The sequence below is a fragment of the Centroberyx gerrardi genome, chromosome 2 (genome assembly GCF_048128805.1).
Source record: "Centroberyx gerrardi isolate f3 chromosome 2, fCenGer3.hap1.cur.20231027, whole genome shotgun sequence".
NCBI classification, from domain to species: domain Eukaryota; kingdom Metazoa; phylum Chordata; class Actinopteri; order Beryciformes; family Berycidae; genus Centroberyx; species Centroberyx gerrardi.
Window position 1 is genome coordinate 20,197,598 of NC_135998.1, and position 23,144 is coordinate 20,220,741.

Below are 23,144 nucleotides of genomic sequence, written 5' to 3' on the forward strand. Positions count from 1 at the left end.
CACCCACTATTATGCATTCTGTTTAGTTTTAGTGTGTTGAAAACCCTGTTGTGTTTTCCACAGGACCTATTTACAAATTTGATAATTGGCAAATAGAAGCCACTACAAGTACAGGATTGACCTGGGGAAAAATAAATATGGGAAAATATTTTTTATGTATATGATATATGAGTCAAAAGGAAACAATAAGCATTGCACTCAACCAGGCTCTTCTTCTTGTGAACAGCACAGGCCAGAAAGATAAAACCTTTCATAGACAGTAATTAACAATAGCTACAAAAACATACAAAACATATATTTTTTTAAACATATCATTATAATGGCAAGCTCCAAGTCCAAATAGAATTCAAATACAAATATACACTGTTTTTACATTTTTAAAATTTTTTTTATCAAATTGTTTTTGTTTCTTATGAGAATATATTGAATATTAACCCTTATTAATTGTGCTAAAATGTTGTTTTAAATTTAGCTGATCATTATGGAATATATGCTGATACATATCTTGAAAAAAAAAAATATATATATATATAAAATGGGTACACTTATATACACATGTAGCCTATGTCAGCCCATACAAACATAACATATCAGGCATTTGTTATTTCAATGTGTCTGTACTGTCTGCCCTTATACAAATAAAGTGTTCATTACTAATTGAATGTGTAGATGGCCACTGTTCATATGAATGTCGAAAAAAGCTCATACTGGTGACAAAATAATAAAAAAAAAAAACTGGGGGTGTCATTTTTATTTTCTATTTTCTATCCTGGAAATTCTTTAGATTCTCATTCTCTTAACCATATGTTATCTTATTATATTACTTAATTATCTCATATCTGATGGTGTATGTGCCATTTATATAGCATTTTCAGAGCTAACAAAATGTACACCTGCGTCTGAAATGGTCTCTTCCACTATTCTGCAAGCCTTCCCTGAATGAGTCATCCAGCCGGCTCCTCATTGGATAAGACCATGCCATCCCTAGGGATTGCCTTGCAGAGGCAGAAAGGCCTCGCTTCCATTCACAGAAACATTGGTATGCCAGCCTGCTATTTCATTCACATAAAAGACTAAATATTGCACGCCTTTATTGTCCTCTGCTCTTTTTCTCCTTTGTCTTTTTGGCTCTTCTCTTGATTTGCGAGGGGCTTTCTTTTCTTCCCTCCTTTTGTGTGTGCCTTTGTTTCTGAGGAGAGAAAGCAGACGTGCTGCCTTTTTTTTTTCTATATTTGCCAGGCAGGAAAGAGAGATGTTGGGAGGGACTGCAGTGCGAAATCTGCAGCAGAGTGAGAGCGGAAGCTGCTTATGAATGAGTGTCAGTCTTTCGGCTTTGCTAGATGCTCCTGAGGACATTTTACATGAATGGTGTCTGGCTGTGTGCTTTCTGCTACAGGGGAGACGAAGAGGCTTCATTGCTGCTGGTTTTAAGGACACTCTTGAGCTGTTTCTCTTATCCTTTTGGCTGCTTCATTGACTCATCATCTGCCTGAGAAACATGTCGTTCATACTGTGTTTTTTTTTTGTTGTATCATTCATGTAGTTGAACCAGGACCAATTGCTGGGTGTTTTAGACAGGCTGTGAGACTGTATCTGCTTGCTAGTAGTGGAACGACATTTTATAATCCTTTGTAGCAGAATGCTGAGGGAAAATTGATGATGCACATGAGGCAAATGGACTAAAAACTGTTTTATTTTGAATAATTGGATGTTTTGTTTCAGTCACATTAAAAGTGGATTAGAAATAATTTGTACAGAAAAGCAAGTGTTTTAGCCAGTCATAGTTTTTGGGCATGGAGGTAATGCATGCCCATTTTCTGCAGCTGTTATAATTTTACATGGACAATACATTAATGATGTTATGCATTTCCAGTCTTGCAGTAATTTCATTATATTATTTCTTCCATTGATTTGTATGATATCTTTTACATCCTTTGTGGAACACAGTATCTTTATGATAGCTTTAAATAGAGATTTTATTATTATCTTTTCTGTTAGGGAAGACACACTTATTGTAAGCTGTCAATAACATGAATGCTAGTTTTGATTACTTATTTCACTATATTAATTATTAACTCTGTGATCAACTCATACGCTGTGTATCATCCTTTCATTTGTACTTCTTTTATTCATTTGTACATTTTAAGACAATAAGAGTATGAACATGAACGCAAGCTAATTATTATTATTATTTTTTTAATTACTAAGTTAGATCATCAAGCTACTTCTCATCCTTTGTTTCCTTTTCTCATTACAACCAAATAAGAGAGCAAGAATAACTAAGAAGCATTCCTACAATGTTGAAGAAATATCAGACTGGGAAATTTGAAAATTGATTGGTTCTACTGTGCTGTAAGTGGGAGGATTTTTTCTCCCTCCAACAGGAAGTGATTTGCAGTGTTCAGCAAGCCTTTTGTTGAGAAGGTTTTCTCAGATCAGTGAGTCATGCTTTAGCTCCGAGCCGGCAGGCAGGCAGGCAGCAGTCAGTAGAGAGTATTTGCTCTTCCCTTGCAGTATCAACGATCATCGCCAACATAGAGCCTCCTCTGTTCTCTTACTTTGTCTATCTGAGGCTAGATATCATTATCATCTTCATCACCATCTTTACCGCTGGAAACCAAACAAGCCCCACCACAACACTGGCAGCTTTTTAGAGACCTTTTTCTCTCCGTCTTCTGCCTCCTCTGCTTCCATGTTGTGTTTCCATGGATTGTGTCTGTGTATTTCTCTCTGACGGATTGGATTGCAGCTTTGGATTTTACTAAAGGCAGCTTGGACTTTGGCGACAGCAGTGGCAGCAGCTCAACACAACCACCACTGTAACCTCAATAGAGAAAATTACAGTCAGGTGGCCTGTGATTGCTAAAAGGCGTTTGCTGCCTGTACTGCTGCTGCTATGTTACAGGAGAGGGTAATCAGCACGGCTCAGCCACGTCTGCCAGCACACTTGTGAAAGAGGCAGGCTGTGTGTCGGTCGGTGGAGAGGAGGAGAGAGCAAGAGAGAGAAGGGTATGCTTCACCGTACCAAATACAACCGCTTCAGGAATGAGTCAGTAACATCCGTCGATGAGCTTCTCCACGGCCTGTCCATGAACCCCAAGGTCTCGGCCACCCCCCAGTCTGCCGCCGAGACGTCTTACACGCCCCCGACCGAGGTCCAGCCCTCCTCCACCACCATTGCTTCCAGCACCACCACCGGCCACGGCTCTGACCACCTGGAAGATGGAGGCACCACCCTCTGCACCCTCATCAACAAGGTGTCCAGCCTGAAATTCAGCAACTCAGGCAGCTTGCTGGGCATCAAGGGTCTGCCCTCAGCTGTCAAGGACCTGGCTGTGTCTAAGCTGCAGGGGGGTGGGGGATCGGGCTCAGGCGGCTCCAGTGGCCCTAGCCCCAGCGCGACAGCGGCAGCAGCCTCCGGTGTGGGCAGCTCTCTGTGCAGCTCAGCCTCCCTCGCAACCCCCTGCTCCCAGCTGGAGCCGGCCAGCAGCATGAACAAGAAGAGCAGGCTGGAGGAGCTCCAGCCCAGTGGAGAGGACTGGAACCCAGGCGGAGGTGGGGGACTGGTGAACAAACCCTCCAGAGGATGGCTACACTCAAGCGAGAAGATCTCTGGTCCAGGAGTGACATACATTGTAAAGGTTGGTGGTCTCTCTGTCCCTCTCTTTTCTCCTCCTGTCTTTTTTCCTCTTCTCATCCCTTTCATTTATCGTACTCTGCCCCAGTCTTTCTCCATTCTCTCTTTTCCTTCAATGACTCGAGCTGAGCTAGCTGCAGGGGAGAAAAAGGAGAGACAATGTAGTTTCAATAGCACATCACAACATGCCCTTGTGTGGGTGTAGGTAGGTAGGCTACGGCAGGAGGCTGAGTGAAAGAGCAGGGACCAGAAAATAGACATTGAATAATTCAGGAAACAGAGAAGGTCAGCGCTGGGGGAAAATAGAGGAAAAGCCTTTGATGGCAAAACAAAACACAGCAATCAAGCATGCAGTAGATGCTGTCATTTTGACCATGTTGTAAACATTTCAATTTGTACGGTATTTCTGACTTATCATGTGTATGAGATGCCACAGCTTTATGCTTTTGTAACCATGGCGATGTCTTATTTCTGTACATTGTGTATCTATGAGCTTCATGGCTGTTGTGCTTTCTGATACTGAAATGGTGGAATGGGAAACAGACATGCAGTGCATGTTTATCTCATCACTTACGACACCTCATCACTGTGCTAATGTTGGTGTGTTCAGTCAGAAGCCATCATACATCATTTTAAGGAGCACAAGCTGGCACACGACTACTAGAGCTGAGAATGTCATCACACCGACAATGAGTCACTAGCATGAGGAGTGATGCTAGGCCTAGGCTCTACAAGGTGTGAAGTGAATGAAAAAATGGAATAAACCATTTTCACTGAAACAGTAAAAGTACATTTGTACATTTACGTGAAGGTATACAAAATATCAGGGTTTCTTTTTTAACGCATTACATTATTAAAAAACACGTCACAGAATTTATGTTTGATTTGAATCAGAATGCCGAGCAATATTTTAGCATTGTCCGTTTTGTAGGGAGAAATGTGCTGTATACTAAAGCAAGCAACACACTATGATCACCATCGTACGACACCTACGACAACTTGCCTCAACAAAGCCTACACTATCTGTGACTAGCGTGACTTTCCATTAACTGCACAGAGGCCAAGAGTGTTTATTCGTCCAGTCAATGCTGTTGAAAGCATCCACACTCTGAGACTGGGAAATGGGTCTGGTCTGTGCTCCCCCACCCCCCCGTCGCCCCGTGGTTTGAGTACTGACTATATGTATTGAGTTCAATGTGCAATTCTGCTCACAGCACTTTTAATTAGTGTCATGCGCTCACCCCTTACACATCACGCACCATTACTCTAAAGGGACATTGATTGACAGTGACACTGTTTACACTCACTCTTTAGTCCATGGTAGCTGTGGTGCTTGTGCAAAAGTCTGCACACACACTAGCTTTTGTATTATTGTTACTTTATGACTTTATTTTTGTCTCTGGCATATTAGATAGAAAGAAGTGTTGTCAGTATTGCACTATTATCATTTAGGCTAGATCAACAGTAGAAGGCTACTGTATTTTTAGGGGCATTTATTTATGACATTCATTTGTTTTAGTTCTTTTATGTTCGTGAAAATATTTAGTTGAACCTGTATATTCTGTGAAATATATCTGTATGAGTGTTGCATTTAGAAAGGCAGGAACAACGGTTTGTAAAAATTTAAGTCATTCATTCTCTTTAACAAGTTACTTACTGTATTTCAGTACAGTAATCATCCTTCCTCTCAGTATAATGCTATATAGTGTAATAGTTGAAAGCCATGGCTGTTCATCATCCACATTTTCCAAGTTGTTCATCATCTATTAAAACACATTTTATTCTCACCACAGTGCATTGATTTACCCTACTTATCGATCAGTCGGCCTATCCTCTTGATCTAACACATCCTGTATAGACTCTGAACTGTATATAATGATTATATACAGTAACAAAACTTGCCACAGCCTACAAGGTACACTTTATGGTCATCACCCATACAAAGGCACAACAATGAACTGAGTGTTGGGATGTGTTTAACTTCCTGCTGTTTTAACTGAACAAATTGAAGACCAAATTTTAAATTGGGACTGGAGGTTTAGATGGGCGGGCCCTAGGCCTGAACCCCAGTAGACAAAACCTGTAGCCAGAATGATATGTGACTTCATGTTTTAGAAGGTCAAGTCACTCTATGTATGCATGTTACTAGCTATAAATGGGATCACTCAGAAGGTGTTTTATTTGCTGGAAGCATTTATAAACACTGATGTTCATAAGTATGTCCGGCTTTAAAGGTCCCTTATTGTGTAAAACAGGATTCCCCTTGCCTCTTTGATTATAAAGGAGTTGGATGTGCTATCTAAACATCGTGAAAGTATCAAAACGTACGGTCGCCAACTAAATCCACACAATCCATATTAGAAAACTGAGCCTCTAAACGAGCCGTTTGGACTTCCGTAACTTTGTGGCGTCACAAAGGTTCGCTCATTATCATTTTTGTAAGAAATAATAGGCTAACAAAGTGTTTTTTTCAAAGCGGTTGAGCGTTATTGTGTGAGTGTCATTGTTTATTACCGGAGAGTTTTCCCTACCTGTCCCTGCCTGTTCTGCCGGTGCTGTGGTGTCTCACGTTTCACTCTTGAAACGGTTAGCCAATCAGAATATTAATGAGCCTTAAAGGCACAGCGACAGAAACAGCCTGTTCTTGGCAAGGCTCTGAGAGATGTTGGAAAATGAACGTGTAAAAATGGATTGAGAGTGTTTTTGGTACATGACACCACACAAACAGCTTTGAATGGACCTCAAGACATAAAATAAAACACTGGAAAGTGGAGAATATGAGACCTTTAAACTTGCTTGCTATGACTAAAGGGTAGAAATGGGTTTCAGTGTTTAATGTGTGAATCGTGTTTTTGTATATTATACGACATGAGAGAAAAATGTCTCTGTGTTGTGCTCAGAGTAGGCCTCTATCGATTTCGGCACTATTTGAGATTTTTTTTTGCCATGGTGAATTGTGCAGAACTTCAAATTGATTGTTCTAATCATAGATTACTGGAAAAATTCCTTGAACATCATGTGGACAATACAGTATTTATTTGCTGGTGCTTGCAGTACAGCAAACTTCTATTGGACAGAAAGGACCTCATAATATGACAGTTATGATTATAATAACTTAGTATTTTTTAGTGTCAATCTTTTCTGAAATTAAGTGGAAATAGAAAAAGTTGGCTGTGTCTTTTTTTGTTTACAGGCACATTACAAGTCTGATTCTGATAATGATAGGAACTCGTCAGCACAAAATGTTCCCAGTCTGTGCAATATTAATCAGAAGAGGTGCTGTAATGTGAGTAGGTGGATGGTACTGAAGATGACTTTATGGGATAGGAGGACTACAGTCACCTCAGTAGATCATGTGGCACACTAACACACTGTGTCCTGTTAAAAAGAAACTGCACTGGTGCAATTTCAAAATCATTTTCTGGTGTACAGGCATTGACTTTGATTTGTTTCTAACTTTCCATCAACTTTGTGCGAGCATGTGGTATATTATAACTCTACTGGTTGTTAATGTAAGAGCTAGATTTAGGGGTAGGATGCCATTATACCATATCTCCAAATGAGAGGGGAACAAGCGCAGACATTTAATGTTTTGGACATCTTACTACCTGGATGACTGAAATGAATCTACACAGACAATTTTGTTGAAGCACATCTGCTAACGGCTGCTTGCAACTTTTTCTTTTTACAAGTGGATGAGCAGATGAAGGTAAAATGAAAATAGAATAACTGAAGTCATCAATTCATTATTCTGACACATCTCTATTTTTTTTTATACACCTATGGAATATTAACATCCTTGGACGTATACCTCTAAAATGAATTTGTTGTCAGTATGTATCCTGCAAACTGAATATTAAACAAGACATTTACAGACCTAGGTCTACACTCTGTAGCAGGGTCCCACTCAAAGACAGTGTGATACTATATGATAATGATGAGCCAACCAGTGACTGATTTCCCTAGCAGGTAATAGCCAGGCTACTGAATGATGAAAAAAAAACAACCAAAAAACCCAATATTCTCAAAATATCTGTATTAACATTCCATGTTTTATCTGCCAAAGGCTGTGTTTCCCGTGACTTGGCCCTTTGTTTTCTCTGACGTAGGCTGATTGAGATCCACTTCCAAGTGTTTGTTCTCTATTGTGGAGCCCAAGAGTGTTGCAGAGCAGACAAAGCAATGGAAAGAGAGTTATAAGAGGATTTGATTGTAGATGCGGAACACAATCCTAAACTATTTCTCATCACATGGCTGATTTTAAGGGGAAATAATGCTTTTTTTGCTTTTGTCGTGATAATACAGTATGTCAGGGGGTAACACTTTATTTGGATAGTCCAATGGTGATACTCGACTATCAGGTGACAAAAAGTAGATGTTCAACGAAGTGTCACTTGCCTATTTTGCTGCATCTCCACAGACTATGTAACCCTAAACCCAATCCTAACCCTGACCCCATTTTTAACCCTAAACCCAACCCTAACTTGACTCTATTTCTAACATTAACCCCAACTGTAAGATTACCTCTAGCCCAGACATTGAATATCTGTAGACTACTTTTCACACAATTATGAGTATCACTTGAATCTCATTAGACTTTTTAGAGACACATTATAGTCACTTGATAGTAAGTTGAGTATCAACATTGGACTATCGGTATCCCAATAAAGTGTGACCTGTCAGGGGAATATTTATAATTTACTTTTGTATCTTGTGTCTAAACATTGGTTTGATATTGTTATTGATTTGCTATACATTGAAGGCCCGCAATTACTTTTGGATTTGTTGAATTTGGATTGATAAAGTACATAGACAGAGCAGAAGATCAAATTAAGTGTGTCTTTCTCCAAATGACACCATGCAAGTAATGGAAGAAATATAAATAATATAAATATATGTCGGCCTCTCATTGAATATGAATTTCACACGTGTTTTAATTTTCTGTTTGCTAGTACCTGGGCTGCATAGAGGTCCTTCGCTCAATGAGATCCCTGGATTTCACCACCAGATCACAAATAACAAGGTAAGTCCACATTCAGGTTCCAAACTGTTCAGGATTGGCTAGATTTTCTCAACAGCAGACAGAATATTGATACTCATTTACTAGGATTTGTGTTATACCTACATACATGTGTAGGAAATGTACAGCAGGTGCAGTTCCTCTTGTAGCCCTTATGGCTGCTGCTCTGATAATTGAAACATTAGGAAAGCCAAGAACAACATGGGATAGCTCATAGCTGCATTCCAAAAATCCCCAAAACAGCAAGATCTGGTCTCAGTACCATTTTTTATGAAACACGTTAGCCTGATGAAGCCAAAATGGTAAAAAAAAAAAAAAAAAAAAGGTAAACTGAGACCAGGTCTTGCTGGATTTTTTATGGGATATTTTCAAGTGTTTTGTTCATAAATAAGTATCAAAAATGTGATTCAAACATGCAAAATGATTAGTGACGAAGTAGCCTACAATTCAAGTTTTTTGTAAGTTCAAGACCTTTACTGAAAAAAACAGGAACATATTAAATGATAAATTGGGTCAATACTTTTTTAATCTACTGTGCTGTAATTGAAAGTTTTAATCTTATGCAACAATCAAAAAGCCAGTCATATACTTGATTTTGTACCTACTCATAAACCAAGTCATACACTTGATCTTTTACTTACTCTAAACAATCTAAAATGAAATGATTCATCAGTCTGTGAGAGACTCCAAATTTGAATATGTTTTTTATTGGACTATGTTCAGATTCTAATACAGAAAGTACACCAGGATATCTCTGGAAAATTCCAACGCCATTTGCTGGCTGCACTAGATGAAGTTTCTCCTCTTGAATCTAAAAGAAAAGAAACTTTCAAAAAAATGTTCTTGGTTAAAAGAGCTTACCTGTGCTATTAAGAGAGGGCATGGAAATCTGAATGAGAATGGAAGAGTAGTAAACTTAATGTTTTTCATTTACATTTGAAGGGATTCATTACAAAATATTGAAGTTAAAGTTGCAAGAGATCAATATTTTTTAAATCGTATTGCTCAGTGATACCATAACATCACAAATCTATTCATTTCCATTTATCAAGTTGTTAATGCTCCAGTGATTAGCAATGGTGAACACTCCTCTGAAAAAATGTGTTATTTTCTTCTCCAGGAAAATTGAGAACATAAAAAATAAGATTACACCTGTTCACCAATTGAATGCTTGTTTAAGTTCTTTTAAGCAAATTTAAATATCAACTAAACTCCTAAAATGGATCATGGTAATTATTTGCCCTAATATTCTTTTGTTATCATAAACAACTCATTGGATATATGCTCTATTCTATCATACAACAAACTATTGTTATTTATATAAATATCCAAAATGTTTGTTTGTTTCTTGAGGGCAGCCTGAACCCAATTTAATGAATATTTTATTTTTCTCATGGCCATTCTACTGTAACTTGCGACGTTGATGGCATTTCGGATATGTGAGTCCCAAGAGACTGTAGTCCGCTCCATCCATCAAAAGTAATATAACACTAGCATCAAATCTGTAGTCCGGTCTGCCTATCAGAAGTAATGTATTAACTCAAGAGTCAGCTGGCTTGGCCCTTTATGGAAGCCTACCAGTCAAAACCAGTAAATTATGGTCTACACCCGAATTTAAAACACTAGATTGTTTAATTGAGACAGTGAATCGTAAAACCCCAAATAGAATCAAATCTATATATTACCGCCAAATTTTAGAAAATAAAACCAGGTGATTAGCTTACTAATTCACATTTTTACAAGCATTAGATTTGCACTAGTGAATGTTGAGACCGGCCACTTCTGCAACATCCCCCAACTCTTCAAGATTTTATTTTACAAAAGCAACCTTTGTGGCCCTCTGGTCCTGTAGACGTATTTCCAAACTCATGCCAAAAGAATAAGAACAAGAAATGTTATTTCACTGTATGCCATTTGTTTGCATGGAGATTTTCTGCGAGTCTATGAATATCTTTGAGATTATTGACGACCGCTGTGCAGTGAGGCAAAGGCCAACAGTGAATCGGTTTGTGTCATGTCCACTTTTCTGCTTGACTTCCTGGAGCCAGTCCAGTGTTAACATTAGTGCTAGGCCTGCAAGGCCACACAGTGTTAGTGCACTCTCTCTCTCTAATGAAGAGAGGGAGAGAGAGAGAGAGAGTGAGAGAGAGAGAGAGAGAGAGAGAGAGAGAGAGAGAGAGAGCTTTGTCTCATGCCATTGCTATTATTAGATTCTCCCTTCCTAAAAGAACCTACTGTTGTGCATGATTTATCCACCTAGAAAGGATACAGAAATTAACATTTCTGTCTGTCATGAAACCAATATTCACTTTGTCTCAGAGGAGGAATTTGACTTTTGTCTGCATCAAAGAAGCTCTATCTTTAGTCGGTATTTTATCCACATATTGTTCTCCTCTACATAAACATCACAGTGTATAGGCTGCTGTGCACATAAAGTGGTTCTATCACTTCACATCTTAAAGACAGTTTTATATATTTTGCTTTGTGATGTGTAGTATACCAGATACAGCTGCATGGTTTCAAGTGGTACAATGCACTTGTAATATTCCCTATAACACCATATGAAACACTCTACATTGTGTATGTATTGAACACCATCTTGAAACAGGTCTCTTTTGGCCGAGGAGATTTCATTCTCATTGAAACAACCTGTAGAGTTCAAGCATAAATAGCCAGGGAATCAATCTAGCTTAATTGCGACATAACTGTTGCTATGTGGCTATTCTGTGGTTTCCTATGGCCCACTGGAGTCACCATCTTGCCTTCATCTCCCTCTCTCCCTCCCTCTAGGGAAGCCATCAGCCTGGTGTGTGAGGCTGTTCCAGGGACCAAAGGAGCACTGCGGAAGAGAAAGGTACATCGGATGTAGAGAGAGGGAGGGAGGGATGGATGGATGGAGAGAGGGTCGGAGAAATGATATCCTCACTGAGAAAGCTGAGAAAATGAATGTTATTGAAAGGTACAGTAGACAGGGAAAAAAAGATAACAAGAGAGGGATAGCATTAGAGATTCATTTACCCTTACACATACTACATATACATAGCATTGCTTCTATAAGTATGTTTTCTCTCTCTAATCATATCCTCATCTAAAGAGGGAGGGAAAGAGAGTGAGAGAGAGAGAGAGAGAGAGATGAAGGAACGATGAGAGAGAGAGAACGTACTTGCAGAAGAGAGAAGCTGAAGAGAGGGAGAGAGGAGAGAGAGGGAGAGGTATGGGACTGTATGTGCGTGGGCGTAGCTCCAGCCCACGATGCATTGCACACTGCGCGCAGTGCTTAGTGACTCATGTAGTGCACAATATCTGTGATCAGGAGGCTGAGCTAGTGTGTGTGCGTGTGTATGCGTGTGTACATGTGTGCACGCGTGTGTGTTTGTGCGAGTGTCTGTGTGTGCGTGTATGTACATGATGTACACCCGCAGTGTGTGAGGAGACTGTGTCTTAATGTGGGGTGTGAAATGAAGCATTGCTCTGCTCTCCACTGCTTGTTCAAATGTCAGGGAAGAGTATATAATACAAAATCAGTGCTGACTAGCTTCTGTCTCAGAATAGATGTAAGATATAAGATAATGTTATTTTGGCTGCATGACAAATGCACTGTGATGATGTCAGCTTGATACTAAGAATTCTGAATGGATTCGGCTAATTTTGTCTGGCCTCTTTGCCTCCTCTCTTCATCAAAATCATTATCCACTACAGTATCCAACACTTCACAATCCCCTATTATTAAATGAAATTATGTGTGTCGCCAACTATGATCAATACAAATATTGAACAGTGTTTCCACTGTTTTCATTCTGTAGTGGTGAACCACTACATCAATGAACAACACTCCTAAAGAGAGATAATACCCAATGTGATCATTTACTGCATGTGGTTTTATTTTTTCCTTCCCATGTCCTCCTCTTGCTCCTGCCAGCCACCTTCCAAAGCTCTGTCCAGTATCCTGGGGAAGAGCAACCTGCAGTTTGCTGGCATGTCCATCAACCTAAACATCTCCACCAGTAGCCTCAACCTGATGACCCCCGACTCCAAACAGGTCAGTCTGCAGCCTCCATAGATTATTATGGAATCCTGTCAGCTACTGTTGTAGTAATATTATAATAGTGCTATTATAACAATAATACTAAAGAAATATAAAGAAATATAATAAGATTAATAATAAAAATGATAAAAAATTATAAAAGCAGTAGCAAAGTAGCCTAATAGAGGCTTTGCAATTGCCTCACAAACCTCCCAGCAACCACATATGGCGCCATCATGGAGAATTATCCGTGCACAGTTAATTGCTAAATATGTAACAACCGGGCTAGAAAAAGAGAGATACCTGAAAAAAGATTGTGGTGGTGTGAGTGTAGGTCAATTCAGTAATGTTATAAGTAAAAGTGAATGGTCTGATAAGCTAGATATGTTTCCAAATTTAAGTAACTGTGATAAAGGAAATCATTACCCCCCTTGTCCTTCTGGTTGCAGCCATAGACTGTAAAAGGTTGCAGCTTGAGAAGAGTCAGATCAGTTAACCTAAACAAGCAGCTAGTTTCAATATGTTAGCTTGCTAACTAGCCAGCAGGCTAAATTAGTAAAGCAACCGATGATGATGTTAACAGGCTAGTGTCTACTAGACATGTTAGCTAGAGCGCAAATCGATGCGTTTACAACAAGGTAAGCACATATAATTTGCTGGCTAACAAGCTGTCATCTAAACAGAAAACTGATCAGATGTATCACTGGCAAAATGATCAGTACTACAAAATCAGTACAGAAATGAACCAGGTCTATTCAGTTCTGTTGAGATGACAAATTGCATGTTTAAAAACACAATCAGCTATTGACAGCCACTGTTGCCCAAGAGCTGTGGACCTCCAATATGGCTGCCAGAGGGTGTTTTACCTCACCTGAAAGCCCTCTATGTTTAGCTGATTACCGAGTAAAACCGAAGGAATTGGCCAAATGTGGACATATATTTATTTACACACATGTATGTATGTATGTATATGTATATCTGTGTGTATGAGGAAGCATTAGTTAATTGATATGCGTTGGTGTGTTATTTCACCTCCTGACAGATCATAGCCAACCATCATATGCAGTCCATCTCCTTTGCATCAGGTGGAGACCCTGTAAGTAACTCATTGGCCTCTTCAGTGTGTAATTCAATGGTCTGTTTCGCTATTTCATTTAAAACCTATACTACTACATAGTATATAGACAAAGGTGTGTTACATTTTGCATCAATGCAGGAAAAAAAAGTTTAACTTTATAACTATTACATCTTTGGATTTTATTTCATTGATTCATTTATTTCATTTCTGTTTCATTCGTTGACATTTTCAGTTTCAAAAATGAAATAGTGATGAACTGCTATGATAATTCAATACAATCAAAATTCAATACACAACTGTCGTCCATTCACAGATTCATTTGAAAAGGGATGAACATGTATGGAAGAACCCATTGGTGATGTTCGTAAATATTGTAACTTACATTGTGATTTAGCACTTTTTCCTTTTAAAGGATAGTCCCAGTTATTTTGAACCTGGGCCTTATTTTCCCTAGTTTTTGCCATCATGACGAGTGATTGTATTCAAAATTTAGTTTGTTACTTCACTGTAGAGCTTTACGTACCTCTAGTTTGCAGGGAGCGCTGCGGTATCTCGAATACCCACCACCGGGCCAGTGCAAACTTCAACAGTCAAACCCAAAAAGTTAATAAAACATACCCCTTTTTTCAATAGCCATGTGGCCTGTGGGCCGTATCCGTATCTCTCTATTAGGTCCCAGACTGCAAAAAAAATTATACAAATTACTAAATTAAAAAGCACTCTGACTGTCATGTAAGCCATTTACAAAGATGACCAAAGACCTATTCCATACATATTCATCCCTCTTTAAATGTAGCATCAACGTTAATAACTAAATCTGTGAATGGATGACAGTTGTGAATTGAATTTTGACTGTTGTTACATTATCAGTTCAGTTGTTCCATTTTTGAAAACTAAAAATTTCAACCTTCCTGTTAATGTAATAAAACCCAACAATGTAATAATTATTACTTTAACAGGAAAGAAGTTATTTTAATGGTAGGTACCGTAACTTTATTTTAGATGAATGGGATTTTAATATGTCAATGGGAAGTTATTTCATTAACAGTTTTATAATGTGCCTTCTTGTAGGACACAACAGATTATGTTGCCTACGTAGCAAAGGACCCAGTAAACAGAAGAGGTAGGTGTTTACTCCTTTATTGCTTTACAGTTTGTACCTGTCCCACATGCAACGTGCTTTTTAGAAGTCATGTGCCATTTGCTGCTGTTCCCCCTGTCAGCTTGTCACATCCTGGAGTGTTCGGACGGTCTGGCCCAGGACGTCATCAGTACCATCGGCCAGGCCTTCGACCTACGCTTCCAGCAGTATCTGCAGTGTCCCTCAAGCAAGCTCTCCTCCACACATGACAGGTGAGGGGATGATGATACACACTCACACACACACACACACACACACACACACAGGCAGTATCACTAACCCAAACACACATACACTGCATCAAACAGTATGCTTAGGTAAAGACGGATATTTATCATAGCAATGTGGACAAATAATCTGTAAAATCCATGCTGATTCATCATGGTATCAGTGTGTCAGTCACTGCTTGTGAGATCTTAGTTTAACTTGTCAGTGGGCCCGCCAGTCAAGATGGATGCTGCTCCTTTCCCAGGTGACAGGGGGGTTTCCACTGCTGTGATGGGGATCCAATGTTCGGTCTGTCTGAGTGCTGTGCAGTCATGGTCATGTGTTGTTTCCCCAGGGTATTAAACATGGAGGAGTTTCCATGGACAGAGGAAGAGGAGGAGTCTGCAGAACACCCTTACTATAACAACATCCCCGGCAAGATGCCACCCCCTGGAGGCTTCATTGACACCAGGCTGACCAATCAGAACGCAGCACCAGATGGAGGCCAGGTACAACGCAATTTACCTGGATTGTAATCTCAGGAACCTGAACAAAATAACTTCTGTTCACAAGGGCTTTTGCTTTTTTGGTACTTTGAATAATGTTGATGATTTTCTCTTAAATGTATTAACACATGGTGTGCATTTCTTGTATAGTTGTGCTAAAAATCCATTATGTGTCTGCGTGTCACCAGATTGGCCCAGGCTCAGTAGATCAGACATATTACCAAGGGCGGCACTGTGGAGAGAGCTGGGGAGATGAGAGAAAGCCCATATTCTTACAACAGGGTAGGAAGCTCCTGTCACATCCGTTTTTTTTGTTGGCTTATGCAGTCCACTACATAAATACATGAGGTATGCTTGATTTTGCAGCATGTGGAATTTAATCTATTCAGCAGTCTGACTGATTGTTTCTCCAAATTTCTAGGATCCTTCGATATATACAGTCTGCCCGAGGGTAAAAGTCAGGCACCAAAAACAGGGGAGATGCCCACATATGTGAACACCCAACAGATTGATGCCCAGGTGCTTGCAGCGCTCCAGGCAGAGGCGGAGAATGTGACCAAGGGCATGGCAGGCGCAGCCAAAGACAGTCCACAGAAGGACCTGTTTGACATGAGTAAGTCTTGGTTGGCTCAGCGGGGCGGTGTTAACCCCGCTGAAGTTAACTTTCAGTCTCTGTTGACTTGAGCCAGTCCTTACAGTGAGATATTACAGTATACAGTGGATTGATTGCTTGCTTTGGAAATGTTTGCAATGACAGTTTTTACACATTTTCAAACACAGATTTATTCAATTCATCATTAGTATCATGAACTGTAGGCAAACAAAATCTAGCACCCACCTGTTGAAGTATTTGAAAGTATCTGAATAGATAGAATTTATCTGTGCCGACTAACATTATAAGATGAGTTTCTAATCAGAGTTGTTAATTATAGAGGTGGCCTGGCTTTTGTTCCTCAGTGGCTTCAGTTTGGTGGTATAATAACATCATGTCAGTATGAAGACAATAGGAAGACAGCGTTAATATCAGTGTGCAGTTTTTTTCTCTCCACCTTCCTACCTCGACCTTAGGTTTGCCTTTATACATGAAAGATCAGTTATACAAGGATGTGTTAACTATGTATGAAGAATCTGTTACACAAATTACATATAAGCCCTGTTCTTCTATATACTTTTGAAGTGAACTGTTCTTACATTAAGTGTGTTCAGGGAAAAGTCACAGCGTTGTCCACATTACGTTCTTTAACTATGAACAGTGATATTTCATTAAGCTACTATACTGTACATACAAACACATGCTAGTACACACACACACACACACACACACACACACACACACACACACACACACACACACACACACACACATGCACCAATACCTGAATCTAGTAGTGAATGAGGATAAAAACCAAAAATAACCACTTTTACATACATGTAGCATACTGTACGATGTATATTTGTGAATTCACTATTTAACAGTGCCTACAGAAAGCATTTAAGCCCCTTAACAGTTTATATCCAAATTTTTTTACACAACGTATACACAACCTACCCCACAATGACAAAGTATAAACAAATTTATTGAAAATGAAATACAGAAATATCTGATTTAAATACATATTCAACCCCAAGTCAATTATTGAGTCAAATATTTGTAGAAGGACCTTTGGCAGCAATTACAGCATCAAGTCTTCTTTGATATGTCTGTATCAGCTTGGCAAATCTGGATTTTGGGATTTTCTGAAAAATCTCAGTTTCTCAAGTGCTGGACTGACTTCCAGCAAGATCTCCCATTGCAGCCGATGAACCCTGTAGTTCTGTCAGAGTGGCCCGTGGGTGCTTGGTCTCTTCCCTTGTTGCCCGGTTGCTCAGTTTGGTCGGACAACCGGCTCTAGGAGGATTCTGTGTAGTTCATTATTTTTTTCCATTTCATAATGATGGAGCCTACTGCGCTCTTGTGAACACTAATCACTTGAGAAATTGTTTTAAACTCTTCCCCAGATTTATGAATTCTATGGACAGTTTCTTGGACTTCATGGTAGAGTTTCTGCTCTGACATGCACTTTCATCTGTGGGATCTTATATATGTGTTTCTTTTTAAGTCATGTAAAAGCATTTGAATTGGCCACAAGTGGAATCCAGTCAAGTTGAAGAGACATTTCAAGGACATTCTGAGGAATTTGGATGCTCCTTAACTCAATTTGGATTGTCAGTGCAAATGGGCTGAATACTTATTGACTCACATTTCAGTTTTTCACTTTTTTGGGGTTATTGTGTGTGCAGTAGATCAGTGACAGAGAATCCTAATTTAATCAAATTTGAAATCAAGCTCGCACACAACAAAATTAAGAAAAAGTCAATACTCTCTGAAGAAACTTTACTGTATATCCCAACATGTGTAAAAAGTGTAGCCATTTTTAATGAGCTTCAGACTAAATTAGGTTGGGTTTATGAAAGCAAGGAAACTCAAATAGAGCGGCTTCATTCAGGGGTAAAAATCACTCGAAGTCAAACATCTCTCTGTCATCATAAGGAAATTAAGACAGAAGAAATTAAGCAATAAATTCACTACAGATCTAACATTAGGACAAAACTTGAATTTATGAGTTGAATTTTGATCCAAGTAATCAGGGTTACGAATGAGCACTTACTGTAGTTGACTGTAGTACTGAGTTTGATTTTGTTAGAACCAAAGGGATAACTGACACTGTTTGTGAGATTCAGGCTGGCTCAGCAGTTCAGAGGCCGCATTGGACTTAATCAAATAACGTCTGATCCTAAATGTACTAGCCTACTAACTTGATGATCTAGTAATGTACCCAGAGAGAACATTGCAAAGATCTTTTGGAGAAGCTGGCTCAACTACTTCACTTCTGAGAAGTTAAGGATGTTGTATAACTTTCTTGCATCTTTAGCTGGCAACACTGCTTTTGCTACAACCTCTGCATGAGTCTCATTGTGAGGAGTTAAAAGAGACATCTGTAGGATATGAGGTAAGGTGGGAAACACTGGTTTGATGAAATATTGTTGATTCCATGCCTAGGATTCAGTGAAGTTAGATGCAACAACACAGGGCAAGTGGAGGGTTAGGTTGAGGGAGCTGTGTTCTCTGAATGGGGTCTAGTGACTGGCTAAAGAGGATAGATAGGAATCATAAAGGGAGCTGGCAGGGGAAGTCGCAGAAGGAGGAGAATGTAATCCCTGATCTCTCTGAAAGTTGGGCGGAGGCACTTGGCAACTTTGGTTCTGGTGTGAAGTGAGTTGGAAACTCTGTGAGGGAATGATATTTCTGGAAAGTTGGAGGAATTTGACAAATAGTGACCTGGCATCTGTGGAAGTGGGGTGGAGGAGGGACCTGAGAGGGCATGCACTGCTGGAATTTGCTAGTCAAGGTGAAACATAACTTGAACCATGGGGTCGTTGCACACTCATAATCTTGACTACTGTAATGCATTTAAAAAATGCAAACATGTCCTCGGCAGAGTAACCTACACAGGGACCTGACGTATCTGGAAAGTGGGTGGAGGAACTCTGAATGAGGGGAGGAGGGATCTAGCTTCCCAGATGAAAAGGAGGAGGGGGGGCCTGATATCTACTCTTGGAGAGGTCTGTAGAGGGCTCTTAGTTTGCAATTCTGGCCTCTGTGCCTTGGCATAGAGTTAAGTGCCCTCTTCATTTAGACGCATATCATCCATCATATGATGAACACAAATATTCTTATGGGAAACCACAGACACATGAGGTAAGTGCACATCTTTTGCACTGTTGTTATCGATAATGACTTGAAGGGGAACATCCAAATGTGGAAGCAAAGTAGAAATGGTGATTCTTGTTTCAAGATACTTTCCAGCTGCCTTGACATTGACAAAATTGCAGGGGCCTCACGTCTAGTCTTTAAATTAATAAAGGTGTATTTGTTACGTTAAATGTGGGGAAATGGTAACTGTGCACATTTATCAGTGGGACAGCAAATGTAAACATTTCCCAAGCTAAATCTGGTAAATGTAAACATTTCCCAAGCTAAATCTGGTAAATGTATACATTTCCCGGGAGTGCCAAATACTAGTCACAGTAGCGCAAGGCACTCCCACAGTCCTTAAGTGTCCCGCCAACCACATATCCGTAACCCAATGATTGCACATTATGCACATTGTCAAACACTACAGTTCTGCACCTGAGGTTCTTCTGATGAATTTAGTCAGATTAGGATATCGACACCATTGCAGTCAATCAGATGGTACCTTTGCTTTCATTCGTACTCTTGATTGGATTCTGGCTTCTCACCTTCCTGCAGCCTTGTTACGGGAGCTATCATATTATTGTAGGCATTGTGTCTGACTTGTCACAGTATTTCCATTTTTGTTAGAGAATGGTCAAGTTTCTCTGTTCTGATGTCCCTCTTGTTCGTCTTTATCCACAGAGGATTTTGATAACTTTGGCTAGAAAAGCTAGCTAACTTAACTGACGATGTTGCAGTGTTACTTGAATGAATCTCCCGTGCCCCACAGATCTCAGTTTGGCCAGGGCTTAACAGAAATAGGGAAAGGAGGACAGACATTGTCACTAGTGGGGAGAGGAGTGGAGGACTAGGACTCCTCAGTGGGTGAGGAATAAGGCATATGCTCAATAGAAGTGAGATCAACAGAATATGATGTTCTTTCAATGCACTGATGGTGTCATATATCTGTGTTTTGTCTAACCCTAACCCTCACTCTTGACGTCATATTTCTCGTCATATCTTTTTTCCAAAACAACAACAGTATCTTTGTTTCATAGTTCTTGAGTTAGTTTACCATTGAAATGACCGAAGTTTCTCTCAACTCGTCTCTAAACTCCTTTGGGATTGTGTTCTAGGTTACATGCTCATTCAAAGCCAGTGGGCATAGAGGGACAACCTTCTCACAAGTTCTAACGCTTGAAATTTTTAAGTAGAACTCTCGTACTACTCTTATTACAAACTTTCTACACAAAACTTATACAAACTTACTACAAAAATGTTCTCTTTTTCTTGAAATTGTGATAGTAATTATCAGGATAGACAAAGGAGTGAGGGCATTGTCCTGAAGCTAAAGCAGAAGTGTCCAACCATGTGCCATCGAGAGCCAGTTGTGTGCAGGTTTTAATTCCAACCAATCACTACAGCGGTTGATTTCACGGATTAGCACACCTTCAACCAGAGAGGAGGAACTAATTAGTGAAATCTGCTGCTGTGGTGTTTGGTAGGAATGAAAACGTGCATACACATTGCTCTTGATGGCACATGTTTGGAGACCAAAGAGCTGAGGAGAATTCAGTTATAGTATACATTTAAAAAATGCACATTTAAAAAAGTAAATCTTTGTTTAGTTGTTAGTAAGTCTTTGTTTTCTCTTAAATCCCAATTGTCTTTGTTATAGAAAATTGGAAATTAGTAAAATAAATGTATTTCAAAAATACGCAATACTGGAAAGTCAAGACATACCAATTTTTGAACAAAATACACTGTTTCTTAGTTCCTCTGGAGTGAAATTTCAGGAAAGTACTGTGGGTAACCTTCCTCTCTTAATTCATAATTTTGGTGCCACCCTCACCTCTACCAGAGCCCTTCGAGGATGCCATCCAATCTCAGTCCCATCCCCAGTCCCAGGGGCAAGCCCAGTCCCAGGCAGCTGGTCTCCACAAGGCAGCGTCGGTGGACAACTCCAGCCCTCTCCTGGTGCGCTCGGTGGCCTTCCGGGCGCAGGAGGAGCTGGAGGGCCAGACGTGGTACCATGGCAAAATGAGCCGCCGCGACGCTGAAAAACTGCTGAGAGAAGACGGGGACTTCCTGGTTCGTAAGAGTACTACCAACCCCGGGTCCTACGTACTAACGGGCATGCACAACGGACTGGCCAAACACCTGCTGCTGGTGGACCCCGAGGGCACGGTGAGAGAGGGATGAGAGGACATGCAGAGTGTGTGGTGGATGGAGGACGCTAGAGGGAAGGGAGGGGAGATGGGAAAGGAGAGGAGACAGAGAGATGGGTCATGGTAGTTGAGAAATGAAAAGAGTGTATAAATGAGACAGGGAGAAGTTTGTGAATGTGTCAGTGAAAGATTGAAAGATTTCTTCGTTTGCAAGAAATAATCACCTTTCCTGAAATTATACTCCTTATTAGGCCACAGGAGACTAATAACATCTCTTTCTCTTCTCAAAGGTACGGACAAAAGATCACATATTTGACAGCATTAGCCACCTTATTGGCCATCACCGTGACAACAGTCTGCCAATCGTGTCAGCCGGGAGTGAACTGTGTCTCATACAGCCAGTTGGAAGGAAATAGTGACGCTTGCAATGCCTGATGGGAAATAGGAGACTCTGAGCAGTCTCTCCCACCATCCTGAAACTTGAAGACGAAACAAGAAGAGAATATGTTGTTGCTTAAAGGCTCCATGCGCTGACAGTGTTTTTGGGAAATTGGCCCATGGTTACTTCGCTGGAGGCACTGGAAGACGCAAGATTTGTTTAAGATAAAAATGATTTATAGAACTGTTATTATTTTGTTGTGATGACTGAAATGCTATATTTTTGAGAAGACATATAGGTGCATTTGGACATAATATCTTGATTTGGTGTTTTAAAACATTAAAAAAAGACAACTGTTCTTGTAGTTTAGATGAAGCGCAAATTAAACCTCAAAGAGGTGGTAACAAGAGTATTTTAGAATAAAAACCTGAAATTTTAGTTTTGTCTGTCAAGCACAACCACATTTCTACAGGTACTGTTGGCTAAGAGTTTGAGGAAACAAAACTGTTTGGAAAACAAATGCTGTTTATATTGAACTATTTTAGGAAAAATGTCCTTTAATCTCACCAATAGCGTGACAGCTCACTCGATCAGTCACTATATTAAATCTGCTTTTATTGGGGAATAGAATTGAATGTGTTTTGCTTTACAGTAGTCACAAAGTGTTGGGGTGCAAACAGACATCCTTCATAGTGCTGTCAATGGCTTTAAAGATAAAGTTTTTTTTAATGAAGTATTCTCTTGTGTCACTGCAGTCGCATGACTTAAAATCAACTGTTCTTGTGGACATTGTTCGTAGACCTTGATACCCCTTTTTTTGGAAGAGGTGCTTGTGTATGCTCACACTGTAAAATATTTATGCTTTTCAAACGGTAATTATTTCTGAATTGGTTTTCTCTGGATTCTTCTTTTAACTAGGTGTGTAGTCAATGATTAGTTTTTGGGGCTTGAGTCATGCAATGGATATTCTCACATTCTTAATTAGCGTTTCTGGCTTTATTGTGAACTTTTAAAAGTTTATTATTTGATGAATGATCACAAATGAATAGCACAATCAGAACTTTAGATCATCTGTGTCAGTTGTACCAAGACGATTCACCAATGTGTTGAGAAGTAATTTACACTATGTACTGAAGAGACTGAATTAGATAAATCTTCTTAAGTTCACGTAGTGCACCCTCAATAAGGAATGTTCAATATTAGATCACTTTCACTTAATGATGTAAAAGTATTGATTAGAAATATATATATTTTTGTTCTCAGTGTGTG

At 39.7% G+C, this 23,144-nt stretch overlaps 1 protein-coding gene across 2 annotated transcripts; it reads left to right on the forward strand.

Moving 5' to 3' along the window:
- The first annotated feature begins 3,011 nt into the window (after positions 1-3,011).
- On the forward strand, positions 3,012-21,912 carry shc3 (SHC (Src homology 2 domain containing) transforming protein 3). Of its 2 annotated transcripts, XM_078288271.1 has the most exons (13): positions 3,012-3,422; positions 3,474-3,641; positions 8,590-8,660; positions 11,448-11,511; positions 12,577-12,696; positions 13,724-13,777; positions 14,831-14,882; positions 14,983-15,112; positions 15,463-15,616; positions 15,802-15,895; positions 16,035-16,226; positions 21,190-21,515; positions 21,787-21,912. In XM_078288271.1, exons 1-13 carry the CDS (start codon positions 3,012-3,014, stop codon positions 21,910-21,912), a joined length of 1,962 nt encoding a protein of 653 aa, XP_078144397.1. The 2 variants fall into 2 exon arrangements, with proteins under 2 accessions (XP_078144397.1, XP_071752870.1); XM_071896769.2 differs by having other exon boundaries at positions 3,012-3,641.
- The last annotated feature ends 1,232 nt before the right edge of the window (positions 21,913-23,144 follow it).

Coding starts and splice junctions, on each gene's coding strand:
- shc3 (XM_071896769.2), top strand. CDS start 3,012: ATGCTTCACCGTACCAAATACAACCGCTTCAGGAATGAGTCAGTAACA. Junction 8,661..11,447: donor ACCAGATCACAAATAACAAG/GTAAGTCCACAT, acceptor CCCTCCCTCTAG/GGAAGCCATCAGCCTGGTGT. Junction 15,896..16,034: donor GCCCATATTCTTACAACAGG/GTAGGAAGCTCC, acceptor CCAAATTTCTAG/GATCCTTCGATATATACAGT.